This window comes from Ranitomeya variabilis, chromosome 4, assembly GCF_051348905.1.
Source record: "Ranitomeya variabilis isolate aRanVar5 chromosome 4, aRanVar5.hap1, whole genome shotgun sequence".
NCBI lineage: Eukaryota > Metazoa > Chordata > Amphibia > Anura > Dendrobatidae > Ranitomeya > Ranitomeya variabilis.
This window is the reverse complement of record NC_135235.1, coordinates 11,461,671-11,489,307: the sequence shown is the minus strand read 5'-3', so window position 1 is coordinate 11,489,307 and position 27,637 is coordinate 11,461,671. Positions and strand designations below refer to the sequence as shown.

Below are 27,637 nucleotides of genomic sequence, written 5' to 3'. Positions count from 1 at the left end.
ACATTGGTCCCAGCTCTCTGCAGTTCATTCACTAGGTCCCTGTTATGACCCCAATGGCGAGGGTCTCAGAGATATCAGCAAGTCTGCGAAGTACAAAAATCCAGCTCATAGGGCAGTGGTAACTGGGTTGACCATATATCTACTCCTAACGCCAACACTAGAAGTAGCCAGGGAACATGCCTACGTTGGTCGCTAGATGTCTCGCGCCAGCCGGAGAGCTAACTACCCCTAGAAGAGGAAAACAAAGACCTCTCTTGCCTCCAGAGAAAAGACCCCAAAAGTTGGATACAAGCCCCCCACAAATAATAACGGTGAGGTAAGGGGAAATGACAAACACAGAGATGAACTAGGTTTAGCAAAGAGAGGCCCACTTACTAATAGCAGAATGTAGCCAGATAACTTATATGGTCAACGAAAACCCTATCAAAAATCCACGCTGGAGATTCAAGAACCCCCGAACCGTCTAACGGCCCGGGGGGAGAACACCAGCCACCCTAGAGCTTCCAGCAAGGTCAGGAAACAGATTATATACAAGCTGGACAAAAATGCAAACAAAAACAAATAGCAAAAAGCAAAAAAGCAGACTTAGCTTAATCAAGCAGGAACCAGGATCAGTAGACAAGAGCACTACAGATTAGCTCTGATATCAACGTTGCCAGGCATTGAACTGAAGGTCCAGGGAGCTTATGTAGCAACACCCCTGACCTAACGACCCAGGTGAGCATACAAGGGATGAATGACATACCCAGAGTAAAATCACTAGTAGCCACTAGAGGGAGCCAAAAGGTAAATTCACAACAGGTCCCCCCGCGTGGTTCTGGGATTTTTGCTCACCGTTCTTGTGATCATTCTGACCCCACGGGGTGGGATTTTGCGTGGAGCCCCAGATCGAGGGAGATTATCAGTGGTCTTGAATGTCTTCCATTTTCTAATTATTGCTCCCACTGTTGATTTCTTCACTCCAAGCTGGTTGGCTATTGCAGATTCAGTCTTCCCAGCCTGGTGCAGGGCTACAATTTTGTTTCTGGTGTCCTTTGACAGCTCTTTGGTCTTCACCATAGTGGAGTTTGGAGTCAGACTGTTTGAGGGTGTGCACAGGTGTCTTTTTATACTGATAACAAGTTTAAACAGGCGCCATTACTACAGGTAATGAGTGGAGGACAGAGGAGCCTCTTAAAGAAGAAGTTACAGGTCTGTGAGAGGCAGAAATCTTGATTGTTTGTTTCTGACCAAATACTTATTTTCCACCATAAAATGCAAATAAAATGATAAAAAAACAGACAATGTGATTTTCTGGATTTTTTTTTCTCAGTTTGTCTCCCACAGTTGAGGTCTACCTATGATGTAAATTACAGACGCCTCTCATCTTTTTAAGTGGTGGAACTTGCACTATTGCTGACTGACTAAATACTTTTTTTGCCCCACTGTATATATATATTTCTCATTTAAAGATTTTTCCGTATTTTCATGGCTATGAAAATTGTAATTTCACACTGAAGGCATCAAAACTGTGAATTAACACATGTGGAATTATATACTTAACAAAAAAAGTGTGAAACAACTGAAAATATGTCTTATATTCTAGGTCCTTCAAAGTAGCCACCTTTTGCTTTGATGACTGCTTTGCACACTCTTGGCATTCTCTTGATGAGCTTCAAGAGGTAGTCACCGGAAATGGTTTTCACTTCACAGGTGTGCCCTGTCAGGTTTAATAAGTGGGATTTCTTGCCTTATAAATGGGGTTGGGACCATCAGTTGTGTTGAGCAGAAGTCTGGTGGATACACAGCAGATAGTCCTACTGAATAGACTGTTAGAATTTGCATTATGGCAAGAAAAAAGCAGGTAAGTAAAGAAAAACGAGTGGCCATCATTACTTTAAGAAATGAAGGTTAGTCAGTCCAAAATATTGGGAAAACTTTGAAAGTGTCCCCAAGTGCTACAAAGAATCTGGTTCACATGAGGACCACCCCAGGAAAAGAAAACCAAGAGTCACCTCTGCTTCTGAGGATAAGTTTATCCGAATCACCAGCCTCTGAAATCGCAGGTTAACAGCAGCTCAGATTAGAGACCAGGTCAATGCCACACAGAGTTCTAGCAGCAGACACATCTCTACAACAACTGTTAAGAGGAGACTTTGTGCAGCAGGCCTTCATGGTAAAATAGCTGCTAGGAAACCACTGCTAAGGACAGGCAACAAGAAGAAGAGACTTGTTTGGGCTAAAGAACACAAGGAATGGACATTAGACCAGTGGAAATCTGTGCTTTGGTCTGATGAGTCCAAATTTGAGATCTTTGGTTCCAACCACCGTGTCTTTGTGCGACGCAGAAAAGATGAATGGATGGACTCTACATGCCTGGTTCCCACCGTGAAGCATGGAGGAGGAGGTGTGATGGTGTGGGGGTGCTTTGCTGGAGACATTGTTGGGGATTTATTCAAAATTGAAGGCATACTGAACCAGCATGGCTACCACAGCATCTTGCAGCGGCATGCTATTCCATCCGGTTTGCGTTTAGTTGGACCATCATTTATTTTTCAATAGGACAATGACCCCAAACACACCTCCAGGCTGTGTAAGGGCTATCTGACCAAGAAGGAGAGTGATGGGGTGCTACACCAGATGACCTGGCCTCCACAGTCACCAGACCTGAACCCAATCGAGATGGTTTGTGGTGAGCTGGACCGCAGAGTGAAGGCAAAAGGGCCAACAAGTGCTAAGCATCTCTGGGAACTCCTTCAAGATTGTTGGAAGACCATTCCCGATGACTACCTCTTGAAGCTCATCAAGAGAATGCCAAGAGTGTGCAAAGCAGTCATCAAAGCAAAAGGTGGCTACTTTAAAGAACCTAAAATATAAGACATATTTTCAGTTGTTTCACACTTTTTAGTTAAGTATATAATTCCACATGTGTTAATTCATAGTTTTGATGCCTTCAGTGTGAATGTACAATTTTCATAGTCATGAAAATACAGAAAAATCTTTAAATGAGAAGGTGTGTCCAAACTTTTGGCTTGTACTGTATATATAGTAGGATTAGTAGGATGGCCCCAGTTCTCCCCATATATAGTAGTATGGCCCGGTTCTCCCCATATATATAGTAGGATGGCCCCAGTTCCCCTATATATATATAGTAGGATGGCCCCAGTCCCCTCATATATATAGGGGGACTCTACGGCTTATGAAACAGACTGATGCGTGCGGCCATGTCTGCTGCCGGCCGCACCATAGTACAGTACAGCAGTGGCCGGCCCTGCACAGCTGCTGGTGGAGCGGCCCGGGGAGCATTTGCCTCTCTGCCCCTGGCCCAGCCCGCCCCTGCAAATGTAAATTCTTTTATGCCAGCAACAGACAAAAGTATTCTAGGAGTGATACCTAGACTGGTCAGCAAGAAAATAAATATATTTCCAAGCGTTGAGAGCACAGAGGCCCCTTCATCAGGCAGGTTTACAAATGAAAGACTGAGTAAAGAGCAAAACATTTAAGAGACGTCACAACAGCATATTTGTGCCTGGGGTGGATGGAGTGATGTCTTCTCTAGATAAGCCAAGGTTCTAAGCTGGAGGGTTTTGTGACAGGTGATGGGAGCGATGGCTTAGGAGTGTAGTGGTCTGGAGTCAGTCTGGCGTCCGTGTGCCATGGTTCCTTATCAGCTTGAATATCCAGATTTTTCTCCATCTTTCTTAAAATGTGTTTTCAGTATTCTCACTTGTAAACCTGCCATCCTGCAGAGCAGTGGAAACGTGTCCTGTGCAGTCCTGTGCTTCATCTGAAGGACGACGCCAGGTTTGGCGATTGCCGGGAGAACGTTACCTGCCTGGCCGCATTGTGCCAGCTGGAGAGTTTGGTGGAGGAGGATGATGCTGTGGGGGTGGTTTTCAGGGGTCGGCTTTGGGACATTAGTTTTAGTGAAGGGAAGGTTTAATTCTTCAGCATAGAAGACATTATGGAGAAATAGATGCTTCCACTATTGAGGGAACAGTTTGGAGAAGGCCCTTTTGTGCCCAACATGACTGTGCTCCAGTGCACAAGGTCCATAAAGGGGAGGTTGGGGAGTTTGGTGTGGACACAGGACCCAGACTTCACCCCCATCAGGATGTACTAGAATGGAGATTGCTAGCCCGGACCACCCATCCAGCGTCAGTGTCTGACCTCACAAATGCTCTTCTGAATGAAAGGGCAAAAATTCCCACAGGAACTTCCAAAATCTTGTATGAAGGGAGAAAATTCAAATTACTGCCTATGGATGTAGAATGGGACGTCATAAACTTCTGTATCCCTATACTTCTGTCCATATGGTGTATAAGAACAGTATAAGAGAAAAATTGGGTTATAAGACGCTTCTCCGAATGTGTTCAGGGGTGTGGGGGGGTTGTTGTTTCCTATTATTTGTAACAATTTACTGTATCAGATTATTCACATACAATTATAAACCCTCCATAGACTTTATTACACATATTTTCATCGATCTCATTGGCTGCAGGGCTTGGTCTAGCACATTCTAGAATGTTGTGACATCACAGGAGCGGCGCCATGGTGACTGGGTATTGTGACATCATGAGGACTATATAAGCAGCCGCTCGGCCAGGATTCCGTTGAGGGTTCTAGTAGGAGAGTAATAGTGAGTATCTGCGTGTTACGCCCCGGTCCGGTCCTTGTTATTCCCCATTTCCTCGCTGTATAAGGTCCTTATTTCTTATGACAAGCTTCCTCTACTTCCCAGTTCTCACATCCCATAAGTTTGTAATTATAAAACCTTATAATTGTTAATGAGCTCGTTATGGCAATATGCACTATTGATACAATTGGTATTGAACATTAGGCCATTTATAAGGAAACCTTTCTCTTTCTCTAATTCAGGTATACGCTATTAATCATTGCAAGAGATTGACAAGCGAAATTTGGGAAAGAAGTCGTGTAAGTGTGAAATAATAAAAGTCATGTAATTCAGAACAGTGATTGTAACGATATCTCTGGACATATATAAAGATGAATTTCTGTTGTCTGATGTCCGTTGTTTTCGCACGGCCAACTGCCCGGCTAATCAGCTTAGCACGATTATGACCATGGGAAACCGGCATTTTTTTTTATTTAACCCCTTAGTGACGGAGCCAAATTTTGGAAATCTGACCAGTGTCACTGTATGTGGTAATAACTCTGCAACGCTTCAACAAATCCCAGTGATTTTGAGATTGTTTTTTCATGACACATTATACTTTATGACAATGGTAAATTTAGGTCAATATCTTTTCTGTTTATTTATTAAAAAATATCAAAAATTTGAGAAAAATGTTACAAAATTAGCAATTTTCTAAATTTCAATGATTGTCCCTTTAATCCAGATGGTCACACCACAGCAAACCATTAATAAATAACATTTCCCTCATGTCGGCTTTACATCAGGACCATTTGTAAAATGTTATTTTATTTTGTTAGCATTTTAGGAGGTTTAAAAATGTAGCAGCAATTTTTTATTTTTTGAAGGAAATTTATTAAATGTATTTTCTTCGGGACTTATCCATATTTGAAGTGACTTTAGGGGTCTCATATATTGGGAAACCCCCAAAAGTGATACCACTTTAAAAACAGTACCCCCTGACATATTGAAAACTGCAGTCAGGTAGTTTATTAACCCTTCAGGTGCTTTACAGGAATTAATGCAAAGTGGTATGACAGAAATGAAAATGTGTATTTTTACCACCTAAATGCTCTAACTTCTGAACAGGTTACAACAGCCGTCAGACTGTTAGGCCGCTACTTGGTCATGAATTGCCATGGCAAACATCAGGACCAGACAATCATGATCTGAGGGCACCAATTTGGATGAAGAGGAAGCCCCCACACTCTGTTAACCATTTATAATGATGTAGTCACTATTGACAGCAGCATCTAAGGGGTTAAACAGATTTGGATGGTACAAACAGTGATCATGGCTGATACAGCAAGTTGTCAGCTATAGTGGACAGCCGGCAGCTGCTGGATTGTCACCTGTATGGGGAGGATAGTCTCTTATATCTCAGGTCAGTTAAAAGACGTATTGGCGGTCATGTCAGCAGGTTTGTGCTCCGTAAACTGAAGAGCGCAGGCTGCAGGGGTTAACACACAGATGTCAGCGCTGCCTCTTATCACGCTCCATGCTGCTGTTTGCTTACAATGATTGTATTAGTGCCAGTAGCTTATCATTGCTGGGACTAGCTGCTCCTGAGCCCTGGTCCGACACGCCCCTCCTGTGACAGGCAGCTCACTGTCTACGGACGTGGGACATACAGAGCCTGGGGTGGGCAGCTTCCTCAGCACTGCTGACAGTGGCATTACACAGGTTAATAGCGGCAATCAGTGGGCACGCCGCCAGCTGCTACCGATAGAGGGGGATGACATCTATACAATATAGACAACTGCCCGCTGTGGAGTGGGCTCTGCATCTGAGACCCCTCCAAGGGCCCTGACACTTCATGATGAAGATAGTTTGCCCCCATTTTTTAGCATAAACAAACATGGAAGCAATGGCCGCAGCTTCAGAGATTGATAAGATGCAGCTCATTTATAGATCTATTCCACACATTTTATACCTGAATAAATGGAGCATAAAGTCCGATGTGGCTGAGTGGGCGGCAGACGCCGGGGTCACTGACCAGGCTGCGGTGTATGGACGGTATGAATACTGCACGGGGCACGGAGCGGCGCTCACACATTGCCTTACTATTAATCAATCTATCTGCTGCGATTATCGGAAACCCCATTGATTGTCCAGTGTAATAGAAGCCTATGAGTGTGTGAGGTGCAATGGAAGAGGCGGAAATATTTCATGGCCTTTATACATTTCTCTTTTTACTATTACAGATGACAATTTCCAACATGACATGTAAGTATTGACATTCTCAGAACTGACAATTCCAGCATTTCTACCTCGCCGTCTCCTCCCAGCGCCCGGCTCCGCTCTGTGCAGTGCGGGGACAGAGCTTTGCACTGCAGGCGCGGTCTATTGATGTAATGGCGCCTGCGGAGCGGAGCCTCAGACGCACAGGCTGAATGGTGGACAGGAGCAGTAATGATGACGGTGGGTGATGGGGAACAGAGGCAGCGCTCCCAGGACCCCCCGGCCGTGTGTCCGCCACTATGGATGTAACCCCCCTGCACCCCAGTAGTTACAGTATAGCCGAGACCTGAATGCCGGAGCAGAGCCCATAATGGGGTCAGGAAGTCTCTGGGCAGTAACGTTGGGAAGGAAAGGCTCCTCACATGTGTACAGGGGGGCTGCTGTCTATTTCTCACTGGGACCCCCGGCCGTGTGTCCGCCACTATGGATGTAACCCCCCTGCACCCCAGTAGTTACAGTATAGCCGAGACCTGAATGCCGGAGCAGATCCCATAATGGGGTCAGGAAGTCTCTGGGCAGTAAGGTTGGGAAGGAAAGGCTCCTCACATGTGTACAGGGGGGCTGCCGTCTATTTCTCCCCAGGACCCCCGGCCGTGTGTCCGCCACTATGGATGTACCCCCCTGCACCCCAGTAGTTACAGTATAGCCGAGGCCTGAATGCCGGAGCAGAGCCCATAATGGGGTCAGGAAGTCTCTGGGCAGTAACGTTGGGAAGGAAAGGCTCCTCACATGTGTACAGGGGGGCTGCTGTCTATTTCTCACTGGGACCCCCGGCCGTGTGTCCGCCACTATGGATGTACCCCCCTGCACCCCAGTAGTTACAGTATAGCCGAGGCCTGAATGCCGGAGCAGATCCCATAATGGGGTCAGGAAGTCTCTGGGCAGTAAGGTTGGGAAGGAAAGGCTCCTCACATGTGTACAGGGGGGCTGCTGTCTATTTCTCACTGGCCCTTATAGTCTATGGGGCTGGGAACATGTCACCGGGGGCGAAGTGTCCACCAAACTCACCCACTCACTGACTACTAGGAACAACTTCCACCAGCTTTTTTTTTCCTTTTTTTGCCTATAAGAGAAATAGATGACATACTGATGGTAAAAATGGACACAAAAGGCGAAAAAAAAAAGAAAAAAAAGCTGAAAATCCGATGCTGCCCCTTAATGAGAACGAGTTGGCTTAGTTTTGTGTGGCTGAGAATAAAATGAAGTGTGAACACGAGCGAACAATCAGTCGTCCGCTGCCGCTGAGCGATTTATTAGGTCGTTCAGTAAATCTAATTGTAAACTGTTGTTTGTCTTTTAGCTACAGAACCAGCTTCCAGGTAAGAGTCTTTCTTCTCATTGTGCAGTGTGTGGGGCACATGCGCCACCTCGGCTCCATCCTATGGGGGGACATCTCAGAGCTGGAGGTCCCAGCAGACGGACCCCCGGAATCACTAACTTATGCCCTATACTGGGGACAGGGGACAACTAAGGGCTGACATCTTTTATCAATAAATGACCAGTGTAACAAAGAAGTCCCAGTGTCTCCCTTACCTAACACACACAGTGACATGTTCTCCTTGTGCTATAGGGTTAATCCCCTGATGAGAATTCTTCAAGAATTCAAAACATACATTACCGTGAGATTCACAAAAACGTAAGTAACAAAATGTAACTCCTTAATAGAAGCAAACCTTATAGATCATGCAGCGATATCAATGTTTCCTGATCTCAGACGGCTGATTCTCTGATTCAGGTAGCTCATAGCAATCGGGCAGTGACAACCACAGAGATCCGCTGGAGACCTCTCGTTGTCATGCCTACCCATCGGTGATCCGCGATCACGTGACAGGGTCACCGATAGATTTTGCTTGCCGGAAGCGTGCGCTAAATGTCGCTGTCAGAATTTGACAGCGGCATTTAACTAGTTAACAGCCGAGGGTGGATCGTGATTCCACCCACGGCTGTTAGAGGCACATGTCAGTTGTTCAAAAGAGCTGACATGTGCTGGGAAAGATGTGGGCTCAGCGCCGATGCCCACATCAATGGCTTTATTAACAATGCCAAGTTACACAACAACATACAATTAAACACAATTAAAATCATAGTGGAGCGACATGCAATACAATGCAAGGCAGGTGAGTAAGAAATGTGCAAAACATGCGAAGATATTAAATAATCCCAAAAGCCGTCCACATTACAAATACATAGCAGAAAAACTATATATATACAATGGACAATAAAAGGGCTCACAGGGGAAATAGCCTCCAATGTACAGGAGCGAAATGTAGATGAAGATGTAAATATGTGGAGCCGCGTTACAATTCTCAAGAGAATAAGTGATGTCAGGGGACGGTAGATTAAAAAATGAAAAACATATTCACATTTTCAGCTAAAAGTCCTGGACTGAGGAGCCAAACTCCCCGAGAGCCAGATCGTATAGAAATGACTAATCAGAAGCTGCCATCTATAGAATTTCTAGAAATACACATATACACATCACAATGGCATCAATGGCTTTCACCATGTCTGTGAGCACATCACAGAGGAGTGAGGCAAGAATCCACCAAATGTAGTCACATGCATGGATGAGCCATAAACAATGAGCCAAGATCCAAATGTAATGAATGGGGACTGCGCTAATGCAATATCAGACTTACTAAACCAACATGCCCTGGGTCTGCCTGCTCTGCCCAACGCGCGTCGCTGCCTCCAAGCCGCTTCATCAGGGGAAGTGTCATGGTGGACGTCAAGACCCTATTTATAAGTAGCAAGTGCACCTGCTGGCCAATCAGGAGACGCCGACACAGGTGCGCGGCCGACACAGGTGCGCGGCGGCGTCCACTGAGAGACTCCAGTCACATGCAGTGGATGAGCCCAATGGTCAGTGCGCACGCGCTGATTGGAACAAGTGCGTTCCATAAAGCAGGAAAAACAGGTTGTGTGTCAGATCCCGGAAGAGCTCAGTCGGTGCATGCGCAGATCACGCCCAAACATTGCAAAACATCTAAAACGTTTGTGTATTAATTCCCGTAACAAGAAAGGATGCACAATGCGCGTGTGCAACTGAAAACGTGAATAACAAATGGTTTGCGCATAGTTTGCATGTCAGTTTCCAAAGTAAGACAAGAATACGGTTCCATCCGCGCATGCGCATTGTGTAAGGAACTAATTGCAAAAAACAAGACACAAAAAGCAAAAATCATTGTATGTGTGAGAATTACATCCCTCCCAAAAAGAAAAAAAAGAAATTATATATATATATATAAAACCAAATAACACAAAAACAACAAAACATAAATAAATACAATTTACCCATTGACCAGATAAGTGCCATATCCTCCCCCCACCCAAAAAAAATAAATAAAAAAAAAAAAAAAAAAGAACCTCCCCTCTATATTCAATCCTCTATCTCTACACTTATTTCAATATCTTCTGTTGGTCCCTAAAAGCACCCGACCCTCTCATCTTCCTCCTATTGTCCTGTGATAGAATTGCTCAAACATATAAAATAACCTCCCCCATGTTCTCTGCACTATCTCCACAGCTCCACATGTGGGCACAGGCAATGCATGGAACCAATAACATCATATATGGGAGAGATAACAACTAGTAACAATACATGGGGGGGGGACAGGGGAAGAATGAAGTCCTGGTTGCAGTTTTCTTCACTCTGTGCACGCTGGGATTGGCTCAGGCACGCGGGGTCCTAGTGCCCACACCTTGCATTTCACTTACACTTCCTGGTCCTGCCTGCAGTGCAAACTTCATCAGTAAGTGGGGATGGAACTTATTACATACCTCCCAACCGTCCCGATTTCAGCGTGACAGTCCCGCTTTGGCACCGGGGTCCCGCTGTCCCGCTTTGGGCATTTAAAATCCCGAATTTGCGGCCGCCGGTGAAGCCCCGCCCACTTCCGGGACGTAGAGAGAGCCCGATTAGTACCCGCTGTTCGTTCCGTTCCCTGGGACTGCGTTGTAGCCACGCCCCCTTGAGTTGCCTCACCGCCCGCCTCCGGCTTCCTCCTCAACTATAGACGTGGGCGGACTCTGAGGACAGAGCGGCAGCACCCGGACTGGTTTCTGGCACGGGGGCAGAGTTGTGAGACACTCCGTGTCTGTGTGACCGCGGGAGCAGCGAGCGGATCTCCAGACTGTAAGTGAATGTATGTGTCTCTCCCCCTCTCCATGCGGCGCTGCCCTGCTGCGGTTACAGCAGAGACTCTGACAGCATAGGAGGACTGACAAACTAAACTTTGTCTCCCCATGGTGCGCGCACCCCGCTCCCACTCTCCCCCTGGTACCCATCCATCGGATTCTCCACCAACCTGGTGCAGCACCCCTTACATTCTATGGGGGCTGCCACCTGCCTGCGTTACATTCTATGGGGGCTGCCACCTGCCTGCGTTACATTCTATGGGGGCTGCCACCTGCCTGCGTTACATTCTATGGGGGCTGCCACCTGCCTGCGTTACATTCTATGGGGGCTGTGCAGCATTATATTCTATGGGGCTGTGCTGTATTACATTCTATGGGGACTGAGCTGTAATGCTGGATACAGCAGTCAGCGGCGCAGCTGGATGACACCATTCAGCGCCGTGGGAGTGGAAGCTGCCGGCTGCTGCGAGGGAGCGCGGTGAAAGGTGTTTGTGTGTACTGATGGAGAAGGCAATGATGGGGGTGGGGTAACCATGTGTGGCCATTATACTGCACCCAGCATTGTGTGGGGCCATTATACTGTACCCAGCATTGTGTGGCCATTATACTATACCCAGCATCGTGTGGGGCCATTATACTGTACAAAGCATCATGTGGCGCCATTATACTGTATGGACCATCACATGGGGCCATTATACTGTACGCAGCATCATGTGGGGCCATTATACAGTATGGAGCATAATGTGGCCAATGGCCATTGTACAGTATGGAGCGTCGTGTGTGGCCATATTTTTTTGTTCATAATTATTGTTAACGAAACATTGTGATCAGAAGTGCTAAATGGGTGTGGTTGGGGCGTGGCTAGTTGTGAAATGGGTGTGGCCTAAAATTTGCCGCGGCGCGCATAGCGCGCCGCTGACTTTATCCCTCTTTCCCTTCCCCTAAAGTTGGGAGGTATGCTTATTAGGTTTATTCAATTCAGGTATGTCACTGTGAGACCACTGGGGTGTTGTGGGGGCAGAAAGTGAGTGAGGGGAGACGGCACTGGGGGCTGAATATTATAATGTTTAGTTATGATATTATATGTGCTCCATCATGTAATATTTGCTGTCTGGGGAGGCTGGAGATGGGGGGTCAGGGGCTTTTGATACGTACCACCTGGCCCTTTTAGGAGTATTAGTATAAGGAGCCGGCATACAGTAACCAAGAGCTGCCTCACATTTACAGCACCACTGCAGCATTATTATTTATTTCATTGCTGGAGCGGTGCTGAATATCCCCGTCCCCTGCCCCCTGTCTGATACTCACCTTCTGGCGTCTTCATCTGTTTTAGTCTCCGCTCGGCTCCGTCTCCTGCAGTTTGTGACCTGTCCGGGGCTCCAGTGTTTCATGGAGCAGCGCAGAGGTCACTAATCGCGCAGAGGTCACTAATCAGTGTGAGTCTGTGGGAGCCTCTTCCTCACTCTCAGGCTGTGTGCACACGGTGCGGATTGGCCGCTGCGGATTTGTTTTCCATCTGGTTACAGTGCCATGTAAACCTATGGAAAACCAAATCCGTAGTGCACATGGTGCAGAAAATACCGCACAGAAACGCTGCATTGTATTTTCCATAGCATGTCTATTCTTTTTGAGGATTCGGCAGCGTTTTACAACTACTCCTGTATAGGATTCCGCAGGTGGTAAAACGCAGGTGAAATCTGCACAAAAAACACAGGAAAGCAAACGAATCCACAACAAGTGCACATAGCCTCATACTCTTACATTGAGCGCTTGTGACATATCTTCTAACTTCTGGCCTGTCAGAAGCTGCCCTCATAAGTTTGAGCAGCGGCACTGCAGCAGTGCCACAAAATAGTGAATACCCCGGAGGATGAGTAAATGACCGGGGTATCCAAATCATGACAGGGAGCTGTGAGTCCATCATACTGTGTATAAGGGAGCTGTGCACACATCATACTGTGTATATGGGAGCTGCGGGCCAATCATACTGTGTATAAGGGAGCTGCGGGCTCATCATACTGTGTATAAGGGAGCTGTGGGCCCATCATACTGTGAGAAGGGAGCTGCGGGCCAATCATACTATGTATAAGGGAGCTGTGAGCCCATCATACTGTGTATAAGGAAGCTGCGGGCTCATCATACTGTGTATAGGGGAGCTGCGGGCCCATCATACTGTGTATAAGGGAGCTGTGGACCCATCATACTGTGTATAGGGGGAGCTTTGGGAGGCATTATACTTTCTATAGTGGAGCTCTGTCAGCATTATACTGTGTGTAGGGGAGCAGTGGGATCATACTGTGTATATGGGAGCTGTGAGCCCATCATACTGTGTAGAGGGGAGCAGTGAGAACATCATACGGTGTATCGGGGAGTTATAGAATCATCATACTGTGTATAGGGGGAGCTGTGGGGGCCTTATACGGTGTATAATGGAGCAGTACATGGGGGAACTTAGGGGACATTATTAAATGTTAAGTGGGCACTTAAGCATCATTGCTATAGGGGCACTCAGAGTATTGTGACCATCAAAGTTGCATATGGTCACAATATGGCGGTAAAGTCAACGTTCGTTTTTGTATATAGATTTATTTTCAATAACAGTACGGTCATATTCTGAGGTTCCACTATATTCACAATTAGAGTGCGCAACCGTAGCTGTAATCAGGGTTTGCTGGTTAGGGGCCCACTCAGATGTTTCGCACCCCCCTAAGTTAAAACCCTAGCTACGCCTCTGGTCTTACTCTTTGAAGGCCCAATACCTCTAGACCCCTTGTAAGTCCTGCATGATGCCCCAAACAATGGGGGGCTCCAGGAGTTCTAGTTTTCCCTTTTGCCACATCTGATTCAGCCAAACTTCTGTGTGATATCTGTCGCTGTCCGCGTTTCCGCATTTCCTGAGATGTTTCACCAACATTTCGCTTAGAGCAGGGGCAGACAAGGGCAGTAACAACATTCTGGGTTCTGCCATTTATGGAATCCTTTACTACATGAGTGGAATGGATTCACAAATATTGGTTCTGCTATGTATCTGTAATGTGGACGGCTTTTGGGATGATTTCATATCTTGGCATTTTTTGCACATTTCTTACTCACCTGCATTGTCTCGCATGTCGCTCCACTATGATGTTAATTGTTATTAATTGTATGTTGTTGTCTAACTTGGCATCATTCATATTATTACTCATATTATTGTTTTAAAACATTGAATGTCACTTGTTACCTCTGTTATATTCTACAGCTATGCTATGAAATGTCAGCACTATGCACTTTATGGAAAACCTTACGTGAAAGTGTTTAGTCTGACCCGATTACTCTCTCCATACAGAGTTCCTACCAGTCTACCATCTCAGACTCTCTACAGGCGATCCAAGATTTTTTTAAAGCTAAAGCAAGCAGCCAAGTAAGTGACATCCTGCTGGAATCAAGGCCTCTGCCCCTACATCATGCTGCTCGCTAATTAAATAGTAAAAACCTGCTGACAGATTTCCTTTAACTGTTGGCAAAGAAAGTACCAAGAATGGAGGGAGAAGGGGAGGAATTGATCCCGGATTGTCATGGTCACTAATGCTGCTGTACATCGTGATAATTAATGACATTTGTAGATTCCAATATGAGATATCTTTTCCATGTACACTAGGGAGAAGAATTTACATATAATAGAAAAGAACATCAAAGAGGAGAACATCACCCTGAAGACTCTGTAAGATAACAATGATCTCTATTCTCACCGTTTCTCCTCTCCCCTCCCACCATGGGCTGTAACTGAGTGTGGAGCTTAGTTATACTTTAGTGACATGTAAACTATGAGAATGTGACTGGGGGGCACAATAGTTGCCAGCAAGATTCAATGAGAACCCCCCCTACTATGCAGGGGCGACAGCACAGCTGGATGGAGGTGACTGAGGCCGCGCTGCCCCTAAGGCCACATTCACACGGTCAGTATTTGTAAGATAAAACCAGGAGTGGAACAGTCAGAGGAAAAGCAGAAGAGAAACCCGTCAGCGCTTCTGTATTTCTCACCCACTCCTGGTCTTCACTGACAAATCCTGACTGTGTGAATGTGGCCGAATACAGACATGGCGGAGCGCACAGCGGGGCCTGGAGTAATGGAGGGGATGGGCAATAACCAGCTCTGCGGACCCTCCACTCTCAGGATCTGTAGCAGTGCTGGTAGTCGGACCCCCGCCAGGTACAAAGTGGAAATGTCCCCAGATTTGGTCTTAGACTCGGTATAAAATTATAATCATGAATATTAATATTACTCCGTTATATGGTGGTTATAATCCCGAGATCTCAACCTGCGCGTGCGCTGTCTCCAGAGGACATTTCCAAGGTACTCCGCAATGAAAAGGATGGGAAGTGTGAGCCCGCCACAGCCTCGCACCGCCTCACACCCCCTCCGCCCAGCCCGGAGCCCGCCACAGCCTCGCACCGCCTCACACCCCCACCGCCCAGCCCAGAGCCCGCCACAGCCTCGCACCGCCTCACACCCCCACCGCCCAGCCTGAAGCCCTCTAGAGCCTCGCACCGCCTCACACCCTCTCCACCCAGCCCGGAGCCTGCCACAGCCTTGCACCGCCTCACACCCCCACCGCCCAGCCTGAAGCCCTCCACAGCCTCGCACCGCCTCGCACCCCCTCCTCCCAGCCCGGAGCCTGCCACAGCCTTGCACCGCCTCACACCCCATCCGCCCAGCCCTGAGCACACCACAGCCTCGCACCGCCTCACACCCCCTCCTCCCAGCCCGGAGCCCACCACAGCCTCGCACCACCGAACACCCCCTCCGCCCAGCCCGGAGCCCACCACAGCCTCACACCACCAAACACCCCCTCCGCCCAGCCCGGAGCCCGCCACAACCTCGCACCACCGAATACCCCCTCCGCCCAGCCCGGAGCCCACCACAGCCTCGCACCGCCTCACACCCCCTCCGCCCAGCTCAGAGCCCACCACAGCCTCGCACCGCCTCACACCCCCTCAGCCCTGCCCGGAGCCTGCCACAGCCTCGCACCGCCTCACACCCCCTCCTCCCAGCCCGGAGCCCACCACAGCCTCGCACCGCCTCACACCCCCACCGCCCAGCCTGAAGCCCTCCACAGCCTCGCACCGCCTCACACCCTCTCCACCCAGCCCGCAGCCTGCCACAGCCTTGCACCGCCTCACACCCCATCAGCCCAGCCCTGAGCACACCACAGCCTCGCACCGCCTCACACCCCCTCCTCCCAGCCCGGAGCCCACCACAGCCTCGCACCACCGAACACCCCCTCCGCGCAGCCCGGAGACCACCACAGCCTCATATCACCAAACACCCCCTCTGCCCAGCCCGGAGCCCGCCACAACCTCGCACCACCGAATACCCCCTCCGCCCAGCCCGGAGCCCACCACAGCCTCGCACCGCCTCACACCCCCTCCGCCCAGCTCAGAGCCCACCACAGCCTCGCACCGCCTCACACCCCCTCCGCCCTGCCCGGAGCCTGCCACAGCCTTGCACCGCCTCACACCCCCTCCTCCCAGCCCGGAGCCCACCACAGCCTCACCACCGAACACCCCCTCCTCCCAGCCCGGAGCCCACCACAGCCTCACACCGCCTCACACCCCCTCCGCCCAGTGTGTCCCACATCCTAGATATCACTGAATGAAATAATTCAGTTGCAAATCTTTATTCATTACATCGTGGAATGTGTTGAGAACAATAAAACATAAAAATGATCAATGTAAATCCAAATTAATATCCCAAGGAGGTCTAGAGTTGGAATGATGCTCAAAATCAAAGTGAAAAATCAAATTACAGGCTGATCCAACTTCAGTGGAAATGCCTCAGGACAAGGAAATGATGCTCAGTAGTGTGTGTGGCCTCCACGTGCCTGTATGACCTACCTACAATGCCTGGGCATGCTCCTGATAAGGCGGCGGATGGTCTACTGGACCTGCCTATGCAGCATCAATAGTAAAAAGATATAAAGTTAAAAAAAAAATTAAAATAAATAAATAAAAATCGTGCTTATCTCACCCTCCGGCGTCCACTGATGCACGCTATGCGGCCGCCAGCTCCCGTTCCCAGTGATGCATTGTGAAATTACCCAGATGACTAGTTTACCTTTATATTTGGGATAATGAGGAGATGAAGCCGTGTTAGTTTGCCACTATCGGCATATATGTCGGCTCTTGTGGGTAATATACCTGTGTCCCAATATGACCCTTCTGTAATGTGACTTACCTGTGCCCTGTTCCCCTATATTTGGGATTAATGGTGCCAGTGTTTGAGCAGGGGCATCATTGGCGCTTTCTGGGTTAGGTGGGATATGTAATAGGGTCAGTTTGGGACCCCACATTGTCCGAGGTTACACTAGTAGTTCCCATTAGGGTCACTCCCCGGCCACTGGAGCATTTTTGGGTTGAGTTGTGTGTCGCTGTTCAGTATTGCTCTATTTAATGCATGTCTAATAAAGTCTGATTTTATTGTATCTTTTCCCTGTGAATATTGATCCTAATCCGCACTGATGATCTATGTTTCCTGTCCTGTAGGGAGGAAGATGAGAAGACCACCACCCTGATCATGTAAGAGATTACTGAGCCTACCTTCTAGATGACATAATGGTGTAGACGAGTCCTCACTCCTGGATAGATCTGACTGCACAGACAGCGGCCATTTATTGTTATACACCCGATTAGTAAGAGGTTTGGGAAGAGGTTTTCTCCTGGAGCTTCCGCCTTCTGATTGGACGGGGCCATGTTTGGAGAGGTTTCCTTCTGGATCCTGTTCAAAGAAATGACCCGTAATTTATTTCTTTCCACGAGGTGTTTGTCTAAACCTCTTCAGAGGAAAAAAATCCTCCTCATATTAACAAAGTGGATTTTTTATAGAAATGAACTGGAATTGCTTTCCAAAAGTTCCTGAAATCATTTTTTAGGTGAATTTTGGAGAGGATTTGCTTAAAGAAAAACCTTAAAATATGTTACGTGCACATACTCTTGGTGATGTAACCAATTTTTAGCATTATAATAATAATCTTTATTTATATAGCGCCAACATATTCTGCAGCGCTTTACAGTGTAACAGTTTCCTACACAACAGTCATAAGTAACAACGTTACCAAGACAATCAGTAAAGCACAATAGCAATAGGCTCTGTGCACACGTTGGGTTTTTGCTGTGTTTTTTTCCACAGGCAAAACCTGCTCTCTTGACAATAAAGAAGCAACTTACATAATGCAGATTTTGCTGACTTTTTGCTGCTTTTATTGCTGTACCAAAAAAAGGGGGTAAAAAAACCAAGGAACATATATGCCTTAAAATAATGCAGGGATCCATGTAAATAAACCAGGTGGAATACACCCAGTAACAGAGCGTTCTATAAAGATGGGCCCTATATGTAATACAGAAATCCTTTAGGTGGACTTGTCCTAATATAAACAGGTAAAGAGCGCGGGAACTCCTAAATAGATGACGGACATGTAGAGTAGTGCTGTAGGAACAATCCCCGCCGCCCCGACGCACGTTTCGCAAGAACTTCTTCAGCAGTTTTATGAACGGTGCGAACTGCAGGACCAGCGACTTCCATCCATACGGACGGTGACCAGTGACAGGACAGGCTATAAACGGTGCCACTTGTCTACTGTGCCAGGAGATCCCATCATATTTCATGAGTCTTCTAGACTTATTGGCAGAGTAGGCGAGTGTACGCAATATCATGGTATCTGGAAATGGAGGATGTTTTTCCTAACACTCATGTTTCGGTAATATGCTGCCTCTAGCTTTAAGATTTACACTTCCAGTATTCTCAGTATTCTCGTATAATTCATGGGAGTCAATATGGACTCGGGAACAGTTTTCTATGTCTTCTGTTCTTTGTCTGCATTTGGGCATTGGCTTTGATGCTTCAGTGTCAGGTCCTGATGTGACTCCTGGAGGATCTGGGAGCGGAAGCTCACAATGTGTATTAGAGCGCAGGTCCTCTTTAGGATGTGTTTGTCCTCTACTTTGAGTGAATTTACTTTTATTCTGTGCTGAAAGGGTTAAGGACCCTTTATCTTCTGGCTGTGAACTTAGAGCTTGAGTGCTCAGCTGCAGCATCTTGTGAACACTCCCTCCCACTATATAAACCCACTGGTAGCTTCTCTGCTTGCTGGTTATAGTTCTTCTATACTGACCTCTTTGACAGTCAGTCTCTGAATAAGCTGAGGTGTTAGATCTAGTTGAAGCAGTGAAGTTTCCTGTTGGAGAAGCTAAGGAGTGTTACTTGTTGTGTCTTTTCCCACTGTTAGTTGTACCTTCCTCGTGTTGTCTTATTGTAGTAGTGGGACTACTATCTCCCTGGCCTGCGCACTAGACAGGGTGTTCTCACACAGGGGGGAAGGACCCGACTAGGGACGTTAGGGAGTTCAGGTATCAGACTCAGGTTTATGTTAGGAGGTGAACCCTCTCCCTTCTCCCTATTGCCCGGGTTTCCTTGCATTTCTTCCCTGGTGTTGCACCGCATGCTGGGCATCCTCTCGGCCCAGTGTGACATTAAGGCCAGATCACTGTGCATACTCAGCCAACCAGTCTATGGGAAAATAGAGCCTAAACTGCGCATGCTCGACTGATGGCATTGGAGCCATGGGATGGCAACATGAGGGGGAGTTTACCAAAAGGGGAAACTTAAAAGTCAGTTGCATTGGCATGCACAAATAAATACGGACTTAACTGTCTAAATACATATAACGATTTTGGGAGCACCTCCGGAAGTGAACAGTTATTGAAAATTAGCTGATTTGCATTGTATGTAGTTCCTAATGATAATTGTAAAGGCATTTTGTTAATTTTTTTATGTAAAACCACACACCATTAAAGCCATCACATGCAGGAATGGTTTCAGCATTAAATTACATCCTTGTAATCTTGTAATTCTAGCAAATGATGTAGTAAATAATTTATTCATTATTAGCCAGGATGGCTAGATGTTAAGAAATACAAATATTGCTCATCTATTACATAAAGGGATTGTTTTGTCACTTCACAAGACATTGATTACCTATGCTTAGTGTGGGTCATCAATATCAGATTAGTGGGGTCCAGCACCTGGCACCCCCTCATCAGCTGTGTATAATCTCTGGCTGAATAGAAACACATTGAATAGAATCCCAATCAATGAATAGCGGTCATGACCAGACAATGCAAATCCGGATGTAGAACAGCTTATAACAGCTAATTTCTGGGGATAGGTCGTAAGGATAGCTCATCAATATCTTGTGATTGGAATGCACTTTAACATTATTTGTTATATCTCCACTCGATACAGCTATGAAACCTCCGTATAACAGCAACAACCTCTGCCGATACCACCTAGCAGCCACCACCACCTCTGCCGATACCACCTGGCAGCCGCCACCACCTCTGCCGATACCACCTGGCAGCCGCCACCACCTCTGCCGATACCACCTGGTAGCCGTCACCACCTCTGCCGATACCACCTGGCAGCCGTAACCACCTCTGCCGATACCACCTGGCAGCCGCCACCACCTCTGCCGATACCACCTGGCAACCGCCACCACCTCTGCCGATACCACCTGGCAGCCGCCACCACCTTTGCCGATACCACCTGGCAGCCGTCACCACCTCTGCCGATACCACCTGGCAGCCGCCACCACCTCTGCCGATACCACCTGGCAGCCGCCACCACCTCTGCCGATACCACCTGGCAACCGCCACCACCTCTGCCGATACCACCTGGCAGCCGCCACCACCTCTGCCGATACCACCTGGCAGCCGCCACCACCTCTGCCGATACCACCTGGCAGCCGCCACCAACTCTGCCGATACCACCTGGCAGCCGCCACCAACTCTGCCGATACCACCTGGCAGCCGCCGCCCCCTCTGCCGATACCACCTGGCAGCCGCCGCCCCCTCTGCCGATACCACCTGGCAGCCGCCGCCCCCTCTGCCGATACCACCTGGCAGCCGCCGCCCCCTCTGCCGATACCACCTGGCAGCCGCCGCCCCCTCTGCCGATACCACCTGGCAGCCACCGCCCCCTCTGCCGATACCACCTGGCAGCCCCCGCCCCCTCTGCCGATACCACCTGGCAGCCGCCACCTCTGCCGATACCACCTGGCAGCCGCCACCACCTCTGCCGATATCACCTGGCAGCCACTGTTACTCTGCCTAATACTTACCTGTCCGGCCGGCGCGCTCCCGATGCTACTCCTCGCTCCTCTCCGTCCGGCTTCTTTGGCGCTCGTCCCTTCAGCAGTCTGCGCATGCGGAGATGCGCTCCATTCACCGCTGGGGCTTCTGGGAGTTTGTGACCCGGTGGCTCCGCCCCAATATGGCGGCGCCCGTCGGGTACTTCTTCCTGCGTCCGCCCAGGTAAGACGCCTTTGTGTCTATTGTTGCCGCTGGCTTTTTGCTGGCGTCTCTTTAGGTTTCTCTGGCTCCCTGTCTTTGCTTCTTACGCTGTGACTCGTTTTCACATTCATTGTCTCTGCCATTCCTTTCAGCCTGTGTTCCCTGCCATTCCTGTTTCTTTGCCGTCCCTGCCAGTCCTGTGTCTCTGCCGTCCCTGCCAATCCTTTGTCTCTGCCGTTCCTGCCAGTCCTGTGTCTCTGCTGTCCCTGCCAGTCCTATGTCTCTGCCGTCCTTGCCAGTCCTGTGTCTCTGCCATCACCTGCCAGTCCTGTGTCTCTGCCGGTCCTGTGTCTCCGCCGTCCCTGCCAGTCCTGTGTCTCTGCCGTCCCTGCCAGTCCTGTGTCCCTGCCATTCCTGCCAGTCCTTGGTCTTTGTCGTTCCTGCTAGTCCTGCGTCTTCATCAAACCGGTCATTACTCTGTCCTTGCCATTCCTGCCCGTCCCGTAGCTCTGCTGTTCCTGTCTACCCTGTGTTCTCTGCCGTCCCTGCCTGTCCTGAGTCTCTGCTGTTCTTTTCATCTCATCTTCTGTGGTCTTACCCCTAGTCACCCCTTTGGCTCCGGCAGTTGTGGTTTCATCCTCATTGGGCCTGTTCCTAACACTCTTTGTACAGGGGGTGCCTCCATCTGGTCTGCTCGTCCTTGGGGGCTCTGAAGCCGTGACCCAGAGGGTCCACTTCTTGGGTTCTTTTCTTCCTAAACTTGATAGTACACAAAGGCCATGGATCCCGCCGGAGCTCCGCCTGCCAAGAAAGAACTTGTTTTTTTGCGAGAGAATCAGACCCGGATGATGTCCTTTATGAAATCTATGGACTCTCGTCTCTCCGCTCTTCATTCCTCTGATCCTGGGAATGCTTCCCAGCTGGCCAGTTTGCAGCAAGAGCTGGTACAGCAGGGGGATACCCAGTCCCATATCCTGGGTTATAAGGCATCAGAAGACATCCGACTTCTTTCTTTACAGTCAGTCGCGTCTGTTCCTACTCCAGCTGCTGTTCCTCATCCCCCTCCCCGTTTGGCCAAGCCTCCTCATTTTAATGGAGATCCCAAACTATGTCGGGGCTTTCTAAATCAATGCCGTCTTCATTTTGAGCAATTCCCACAGCAATACCCTACTGATCGGGCCAAGGTGGCCTTTATTGTTTCGCACCTGGAAGGTGACGCCTTGGCATGGGTTAATCCTCTTTGGGAATGGGATGATCCCGTGGTTATTCAATTAACTCCATTTTTGGAGATGTTTCATTGAGTATTCAATGAACTGGGTCGCCTGGCCTCTACCACTGAATCTTTATTCAATTCACAGCAGGGGTCTTTAACCGTTGGGCAATACGCTATCCAGTTCCGGACCTTATCTTCTGACTTGGGTTGGAATAATGAAGCGTTAGTAGGGGCTTTCTGGCGGGGGCTATCCGGCCGTATCAAGGATGAATTAGCTGGCCGAGATACTCCAACTATTTTGGAGGATTTAATTGCTCTGGCCACCCGCTTTCAGAAGCGAGCCCGTGAGAGAAGATTTCCTTGTCCTTCTGCGTCTTCTCGTAGACCTCCCAGCCCACGTCTCAGAGTCTCTGCTTCTCTATCTGCTCCCGAGCCGATGAAAGTTGATTGTTTAAAACTTTCTGAACAACGTCGCAAGGAGAGACACGCCCAGGGTCTCTGTTTTTACTGTGGAAGCTCCTCTCATCTTCTCCGAGCCTGTCCAGATCGTCTGGAAAACTCTGCCTAGGACAGGTAAGAGAAGCCTCCCTAGGTGCATGTGAAACCTCTCCACCTCTCACTTTGTCTGTCTTGTTGCATGTTCATGATAAACGGTTTTCCCTTGAGGATTATGTGGACTTGGGTGCTGCAGGAAATTTTATTAGGTTAGAGGAAGTTATTAAATTTTCTGTGCCTCTTAGGTCTCTAGAAAATCCTCTCTTCCTCACTTCCGTTGACGGAAAACCTCCGTAAGAGACCATATCTCAAGTTACGCAGTTGGTAGAGCTTCAGGTAGGGGCTCTTCATAGAAAATTTTGTTTCTTGTCTTAGCCAATATCTCCCATCCTATTCTTCTTGGTCTTCCGTGGTTGCGGGTCCACGAACCCTTCTTAGATTGACGTAAGGGCAATATTCTTCGTTGGGGAGATTCCTGTCAGACTCTTCTGCTGCCGATGTGTCCTGTTGGTGTTCCCTGTTCCCTCTCCATTCCTCCATGCCCTGTGTTTTTTCCTCCTACGCAGATGTTTTTGATAAGAAGGAGGCTGAAAGTCTTCCACCACATCGACCCTACAACTGTCCTATAGATCTCATTCCTGGTACCACTCCCCCTAGAGGAAGAATCTATCCTCTCTCTCCTGCAGATTCTCAAGCCATGTCGGACTATGTTCGGGAGAACCTTGCCAAAGGCTTCATTCGAAAATCTTCATCTCCTGCTGGGGCAGGGTTCTTTTTTGTGAAAAAGAAGGATGGTACCCTTCGTCAATGTATTGACTACAGAGGGTTAAACAACATTACTGTGAAAAATAAATACCCATTGCCTCTCATTCCAGAACTCTTTGACCGCCTTAGGGGAGCATGAATTTTTACCAAACTTGACCTTCGAGGAGCCTATAATTTGGTCCGTATCTGTGCGGGAGACGAGTGGAAGCCTGCATTCAACACTCGGGACGGTCACTACGAGTATTTGGTTATGACATTTGGTCTTTGCAATGCTCCTTCTGTATTCCAAGGGTTCGTTAATGACATTTTTCAAGATTACCTCTATACCAGTGTCGTAGTCTACTTAGACGATATCCTCGTCCTCTCCAGATTTGTCTACTCATCGACGAGACGTTCGCCAAATCCTGCTTCATTTAAGGGAGAATCATCTCTTCACGAAGATGGAGAAATGTGTCTTTGAACAGTCTTCCGTACCCTTCCTGGGTTATATCGTCTCTAAGGATGGCCTGAAGATGGATCCTGAAAAGGTGTCTGCTGTTGTAAATTGGCCACGTCCTTTAGGAGTGAAGGCTATTCAGCGATTTCTTGGCTTTGCCAATTATTATAGGCAATTCATCCCTTATTTTTCCTCCTTGACTAAACCAATTTCTGCTCTAGTTCGCAAGGGAGTCAGCCCTATTCTCTGGCCTCCGGAGGCTGAGGTCGCCTTCCAAACCTTGAAACAAGAACTTGCTTCAGCGCCATTGCTTCATCGACCAGATACTAATAGACCATTTATTCTTGAAGTGGATGCGTCCTCTATTAGAGCTGGAGCAGTACTCTTACAGAAGTCTAACTTGGGTCGTTTAGTCTCTTGAGGTTTTTTTCTCTAAAGCATTCTCTCCTCCCGAGCGTAATTATTCCATTGGTGACAAGGAATTATTGGCCATTAAATTGGCTTTGGAGGAGTGGCGGTACCATCTTGAAGGGGCCGTGCATCCTTTCATCATTTTTACGGATCACAAGAATCTGGCCTACGTCCAGTCCGCTCAAAGGCTGAATCCTCGGCAAGCCAGATGGTCCTTGTTCTTCGGACGTTTTGACTTCGAGCTGCATTTCCGACCTGGTAATAAAAACATCAAGGCTGACGCTCTTTTCAAGCACTGGATGAAGAGGAGAGACCTGCACATATTGTGGATACGGCCAAAATCGTTTCTTTAGCTCCCCTAAACATGATCATTTCCCCCCCACTGGGGAAAAACCTTCGTATCAAATCGTAACAAGATGAAAGTCTTACGTTGGGGCCAATCCTCCCGGTTTGCCGGAAATGTTGGGGGCAAGAAGACTCTCTTCTTGATTTCTCTCCATTATTAGTGGCCTTCACTTCGTCAAGATGTCCTGGATTTTATCGCTTCCTGTTCCTCGTGTGCCAGGAACAAAGTTCCTCGGCACTTACCCTCGGGACTTCTGCATCCGCTCCCGGTGCCTTCTGTTCCTTGGAGTCATATTGCAATGGACTTTGTCACCGATTTGCACCGTTATTTTGGTGGTTGTGGATAGATTCTCCAAGATGGCCCACTTTGTTTCCTTGCCTGGCTTGCCCTCCGCTCCTGAGTTGGCGAAGATCTTTTTACATCAAGTCTTTCGACTTCACGGATTCCCTCAGCATATTGTGTCCGATCGAGGTGTTCAGTTTACCTCCCGTTTTTGGAGAGCTCTTTGCGGATTAATGAAAATATCGCTGGATCTCCGCATACCATCCTCAGTCCAAGGGTCAAGTGGAGCGAGTAAATCAAGTTCTCGCATCTTTTCTTCGGCATTTCACCAATCCTCATCATAATGACTGGGTTTCTCTTCTTCCTTGGGCAGAATTCACCTACAATAACCACATTAGTGAATCCTCGTCTAAGTCTCCTTCTTCTGTAGTTTTTAGGCAACATCCCGGCATTCCTCTCCCTGTTGTCCCCACCTCAGGTGTACCGGCGGTGGATTCCTTGTCCTTGGAATTTTCCAAAATTTGGCAAGAGACTAAGGAGGCGCTTGAGAGGGCTAGTAGCAGAATGAAAAAGTATGCTGACGAGGCGTTTAGATGTTCCTCCGTATCGTCCTGGCGATAAAGTCTGGCTATCCTCACGCTACATCAGACTCAAGTTTCCCTCTCAAAAGTTAGGTCCACGTTACATTGGTCCCTTTGAGATTTCGAGCCATATCAATGACGTAGCTTACAAGTTGAAATTGCCAGCTTCGTTACGCATTCCCAATGCTTTTCATGTGTCACTCCTCAAACCCGCAATTTATAATAATTTTTATTCTGCTTCGTCTCATTCCCATCTACCCAGTACTTCCGATGGTTTTTTTTAAGTTAAGGATATTCTCGCCAGGAAATCTGTTAGAGGTAGGACCTTTTACTTGATTGATTGGAAGGGTTTTGATCCCGAGGAGAGATCTTGGGAACCCCTAGAGAATATTAATGCTCCTCTTATCTTGAGGAGGTTAATTTCCGATTTTAAAGGGAGGGGAGTAAGAGAGGGGGTACCTACTATCATGGTTAGGAAGAAAAGATCCCGAGAAATGGACCCTCTGGGACGAGGCTTCAGAGCCCCCGAGGATGAGCAGACCAGATGGAGGCACCCCCTGTACAAGGAGTGTTAGGAACAGGCCCAAGGAGGATGAAACCGCAACTGCCGGAGCCAAAGGGGCGACTAAGGGTAAGACCACAGAAGATGAGATGACAAGAACAGCAGAGACTCAGGACAGGCAGAGACGGCAGAGAACACAGGGCAGACAGGAACAGCAGAGCTACCGGATGGGCAGGAACGGCAAGGACAGAGTAGTAACCGGTTGATGAAGACGCAGGACTAGCAGGAACGACAAAGACCAAGGACTGGCAGGAATGGCAGGGACACAGGACTGGCAGGGACGGCAGAGACACAGGACTGGCAGGGACGGCGGAGACACAGGACCGGCAGAGACACAGGACTGGCAGGTGATGGCAGAGACACAGGACTGGCAAGGACGGCAGAGACACAGGACTGTTAGGAATGGCAGAGACAAAAGATTGGCAGGGACGGCAGAGACACAGGACTCGCAGGGACCGCAGAGACACAGGAACAGCAGGGAACACGGGCTGAAAGGAATGGCAGAGACAATGAATGTGGAAACGAGTCACAGCGTAAGAAGCAAAGACAGGGAGCCAGAGAAACCTAAAGAGACGCCAGCAAGAAGCCAGCGGCAACAATAGACACAAAGGCGTCTTACCTGGGCGGACGCAGGAAGAAGTACCCGACGGGCACCGCCATATTGAGGCAGAGCCACCGGGTCAAAAACTCCCAGAAGCCCCAGCGGTGAAAGGAGCGCATCTCCGCATGCGCAGACTGCTGAAGGGACGAGCGCCAGAGAAGCCGGACGGAGAGGAGCGAGGAGGAGCATCGGGAGCGCGCTGGCCGGACAGGTAAGTATTAGGCAGAGTAACAGTGGCTGCCCGGTGGCATTGGCTGAAGTGGCTTAAGCCAATACCACCTGGCAGCGACCACCACTTAAGCCAATACCACCTGGCAGCAAACACCACTTCAGCCAATACCATCTGGTAGCCACCACCACCTCAGCCAATACCACCTGGCAGCCACCCCCACCTCAGCCAATACCACCTGGCAGCCACCATCACCTCAGCCAATACCACCTGGCAACCACCACCACTTCAGCCAATACCACCTGGCAGCCACCATCACCTCAGCCAATACCACCTGGCAACCACCACCACTTGAGCCAATACCATCTGGTAGCCACCACCACTTCAGTCAATACCACCTGGCAGCCACCACCACCTCAGCCAATACCACCTGGCAGCCACC

At 48.5% G+C, this 27,637-nt stretch overlaps 2 protein-coding genes across 2 annotated transcripts in view; one reads left to right on the top strand and one right to left on the bottom strand.

Annotated features, from left to right (window-relative positions):
- LOC143769424 (caspase-2-like) overlaps nucleotides 1-27,637 on the top strand; it is a 212,036-nt gene that overhangs the window by 65,131 nt on the left and 119,268 nt on the right. The window lies entirely within an intron of this gene.
- Nucleotides 17,514-27,637, bottom strand: part of LOC143766405 (uncharacterized) — a 58,764-nt gene continuing 48,640 nt past the window's right edge. Inside the window, exon 3 of the mRNA XM_077254072.1 lies at nucleotides 17,514-17,765. Coding sequence (XP_077110187.1) covers nucleotides 17,514-17,765 — 252 coding nt within the window. The remainder of the gene's footprint in view (nucleotides 17,766-27,637) is intronic.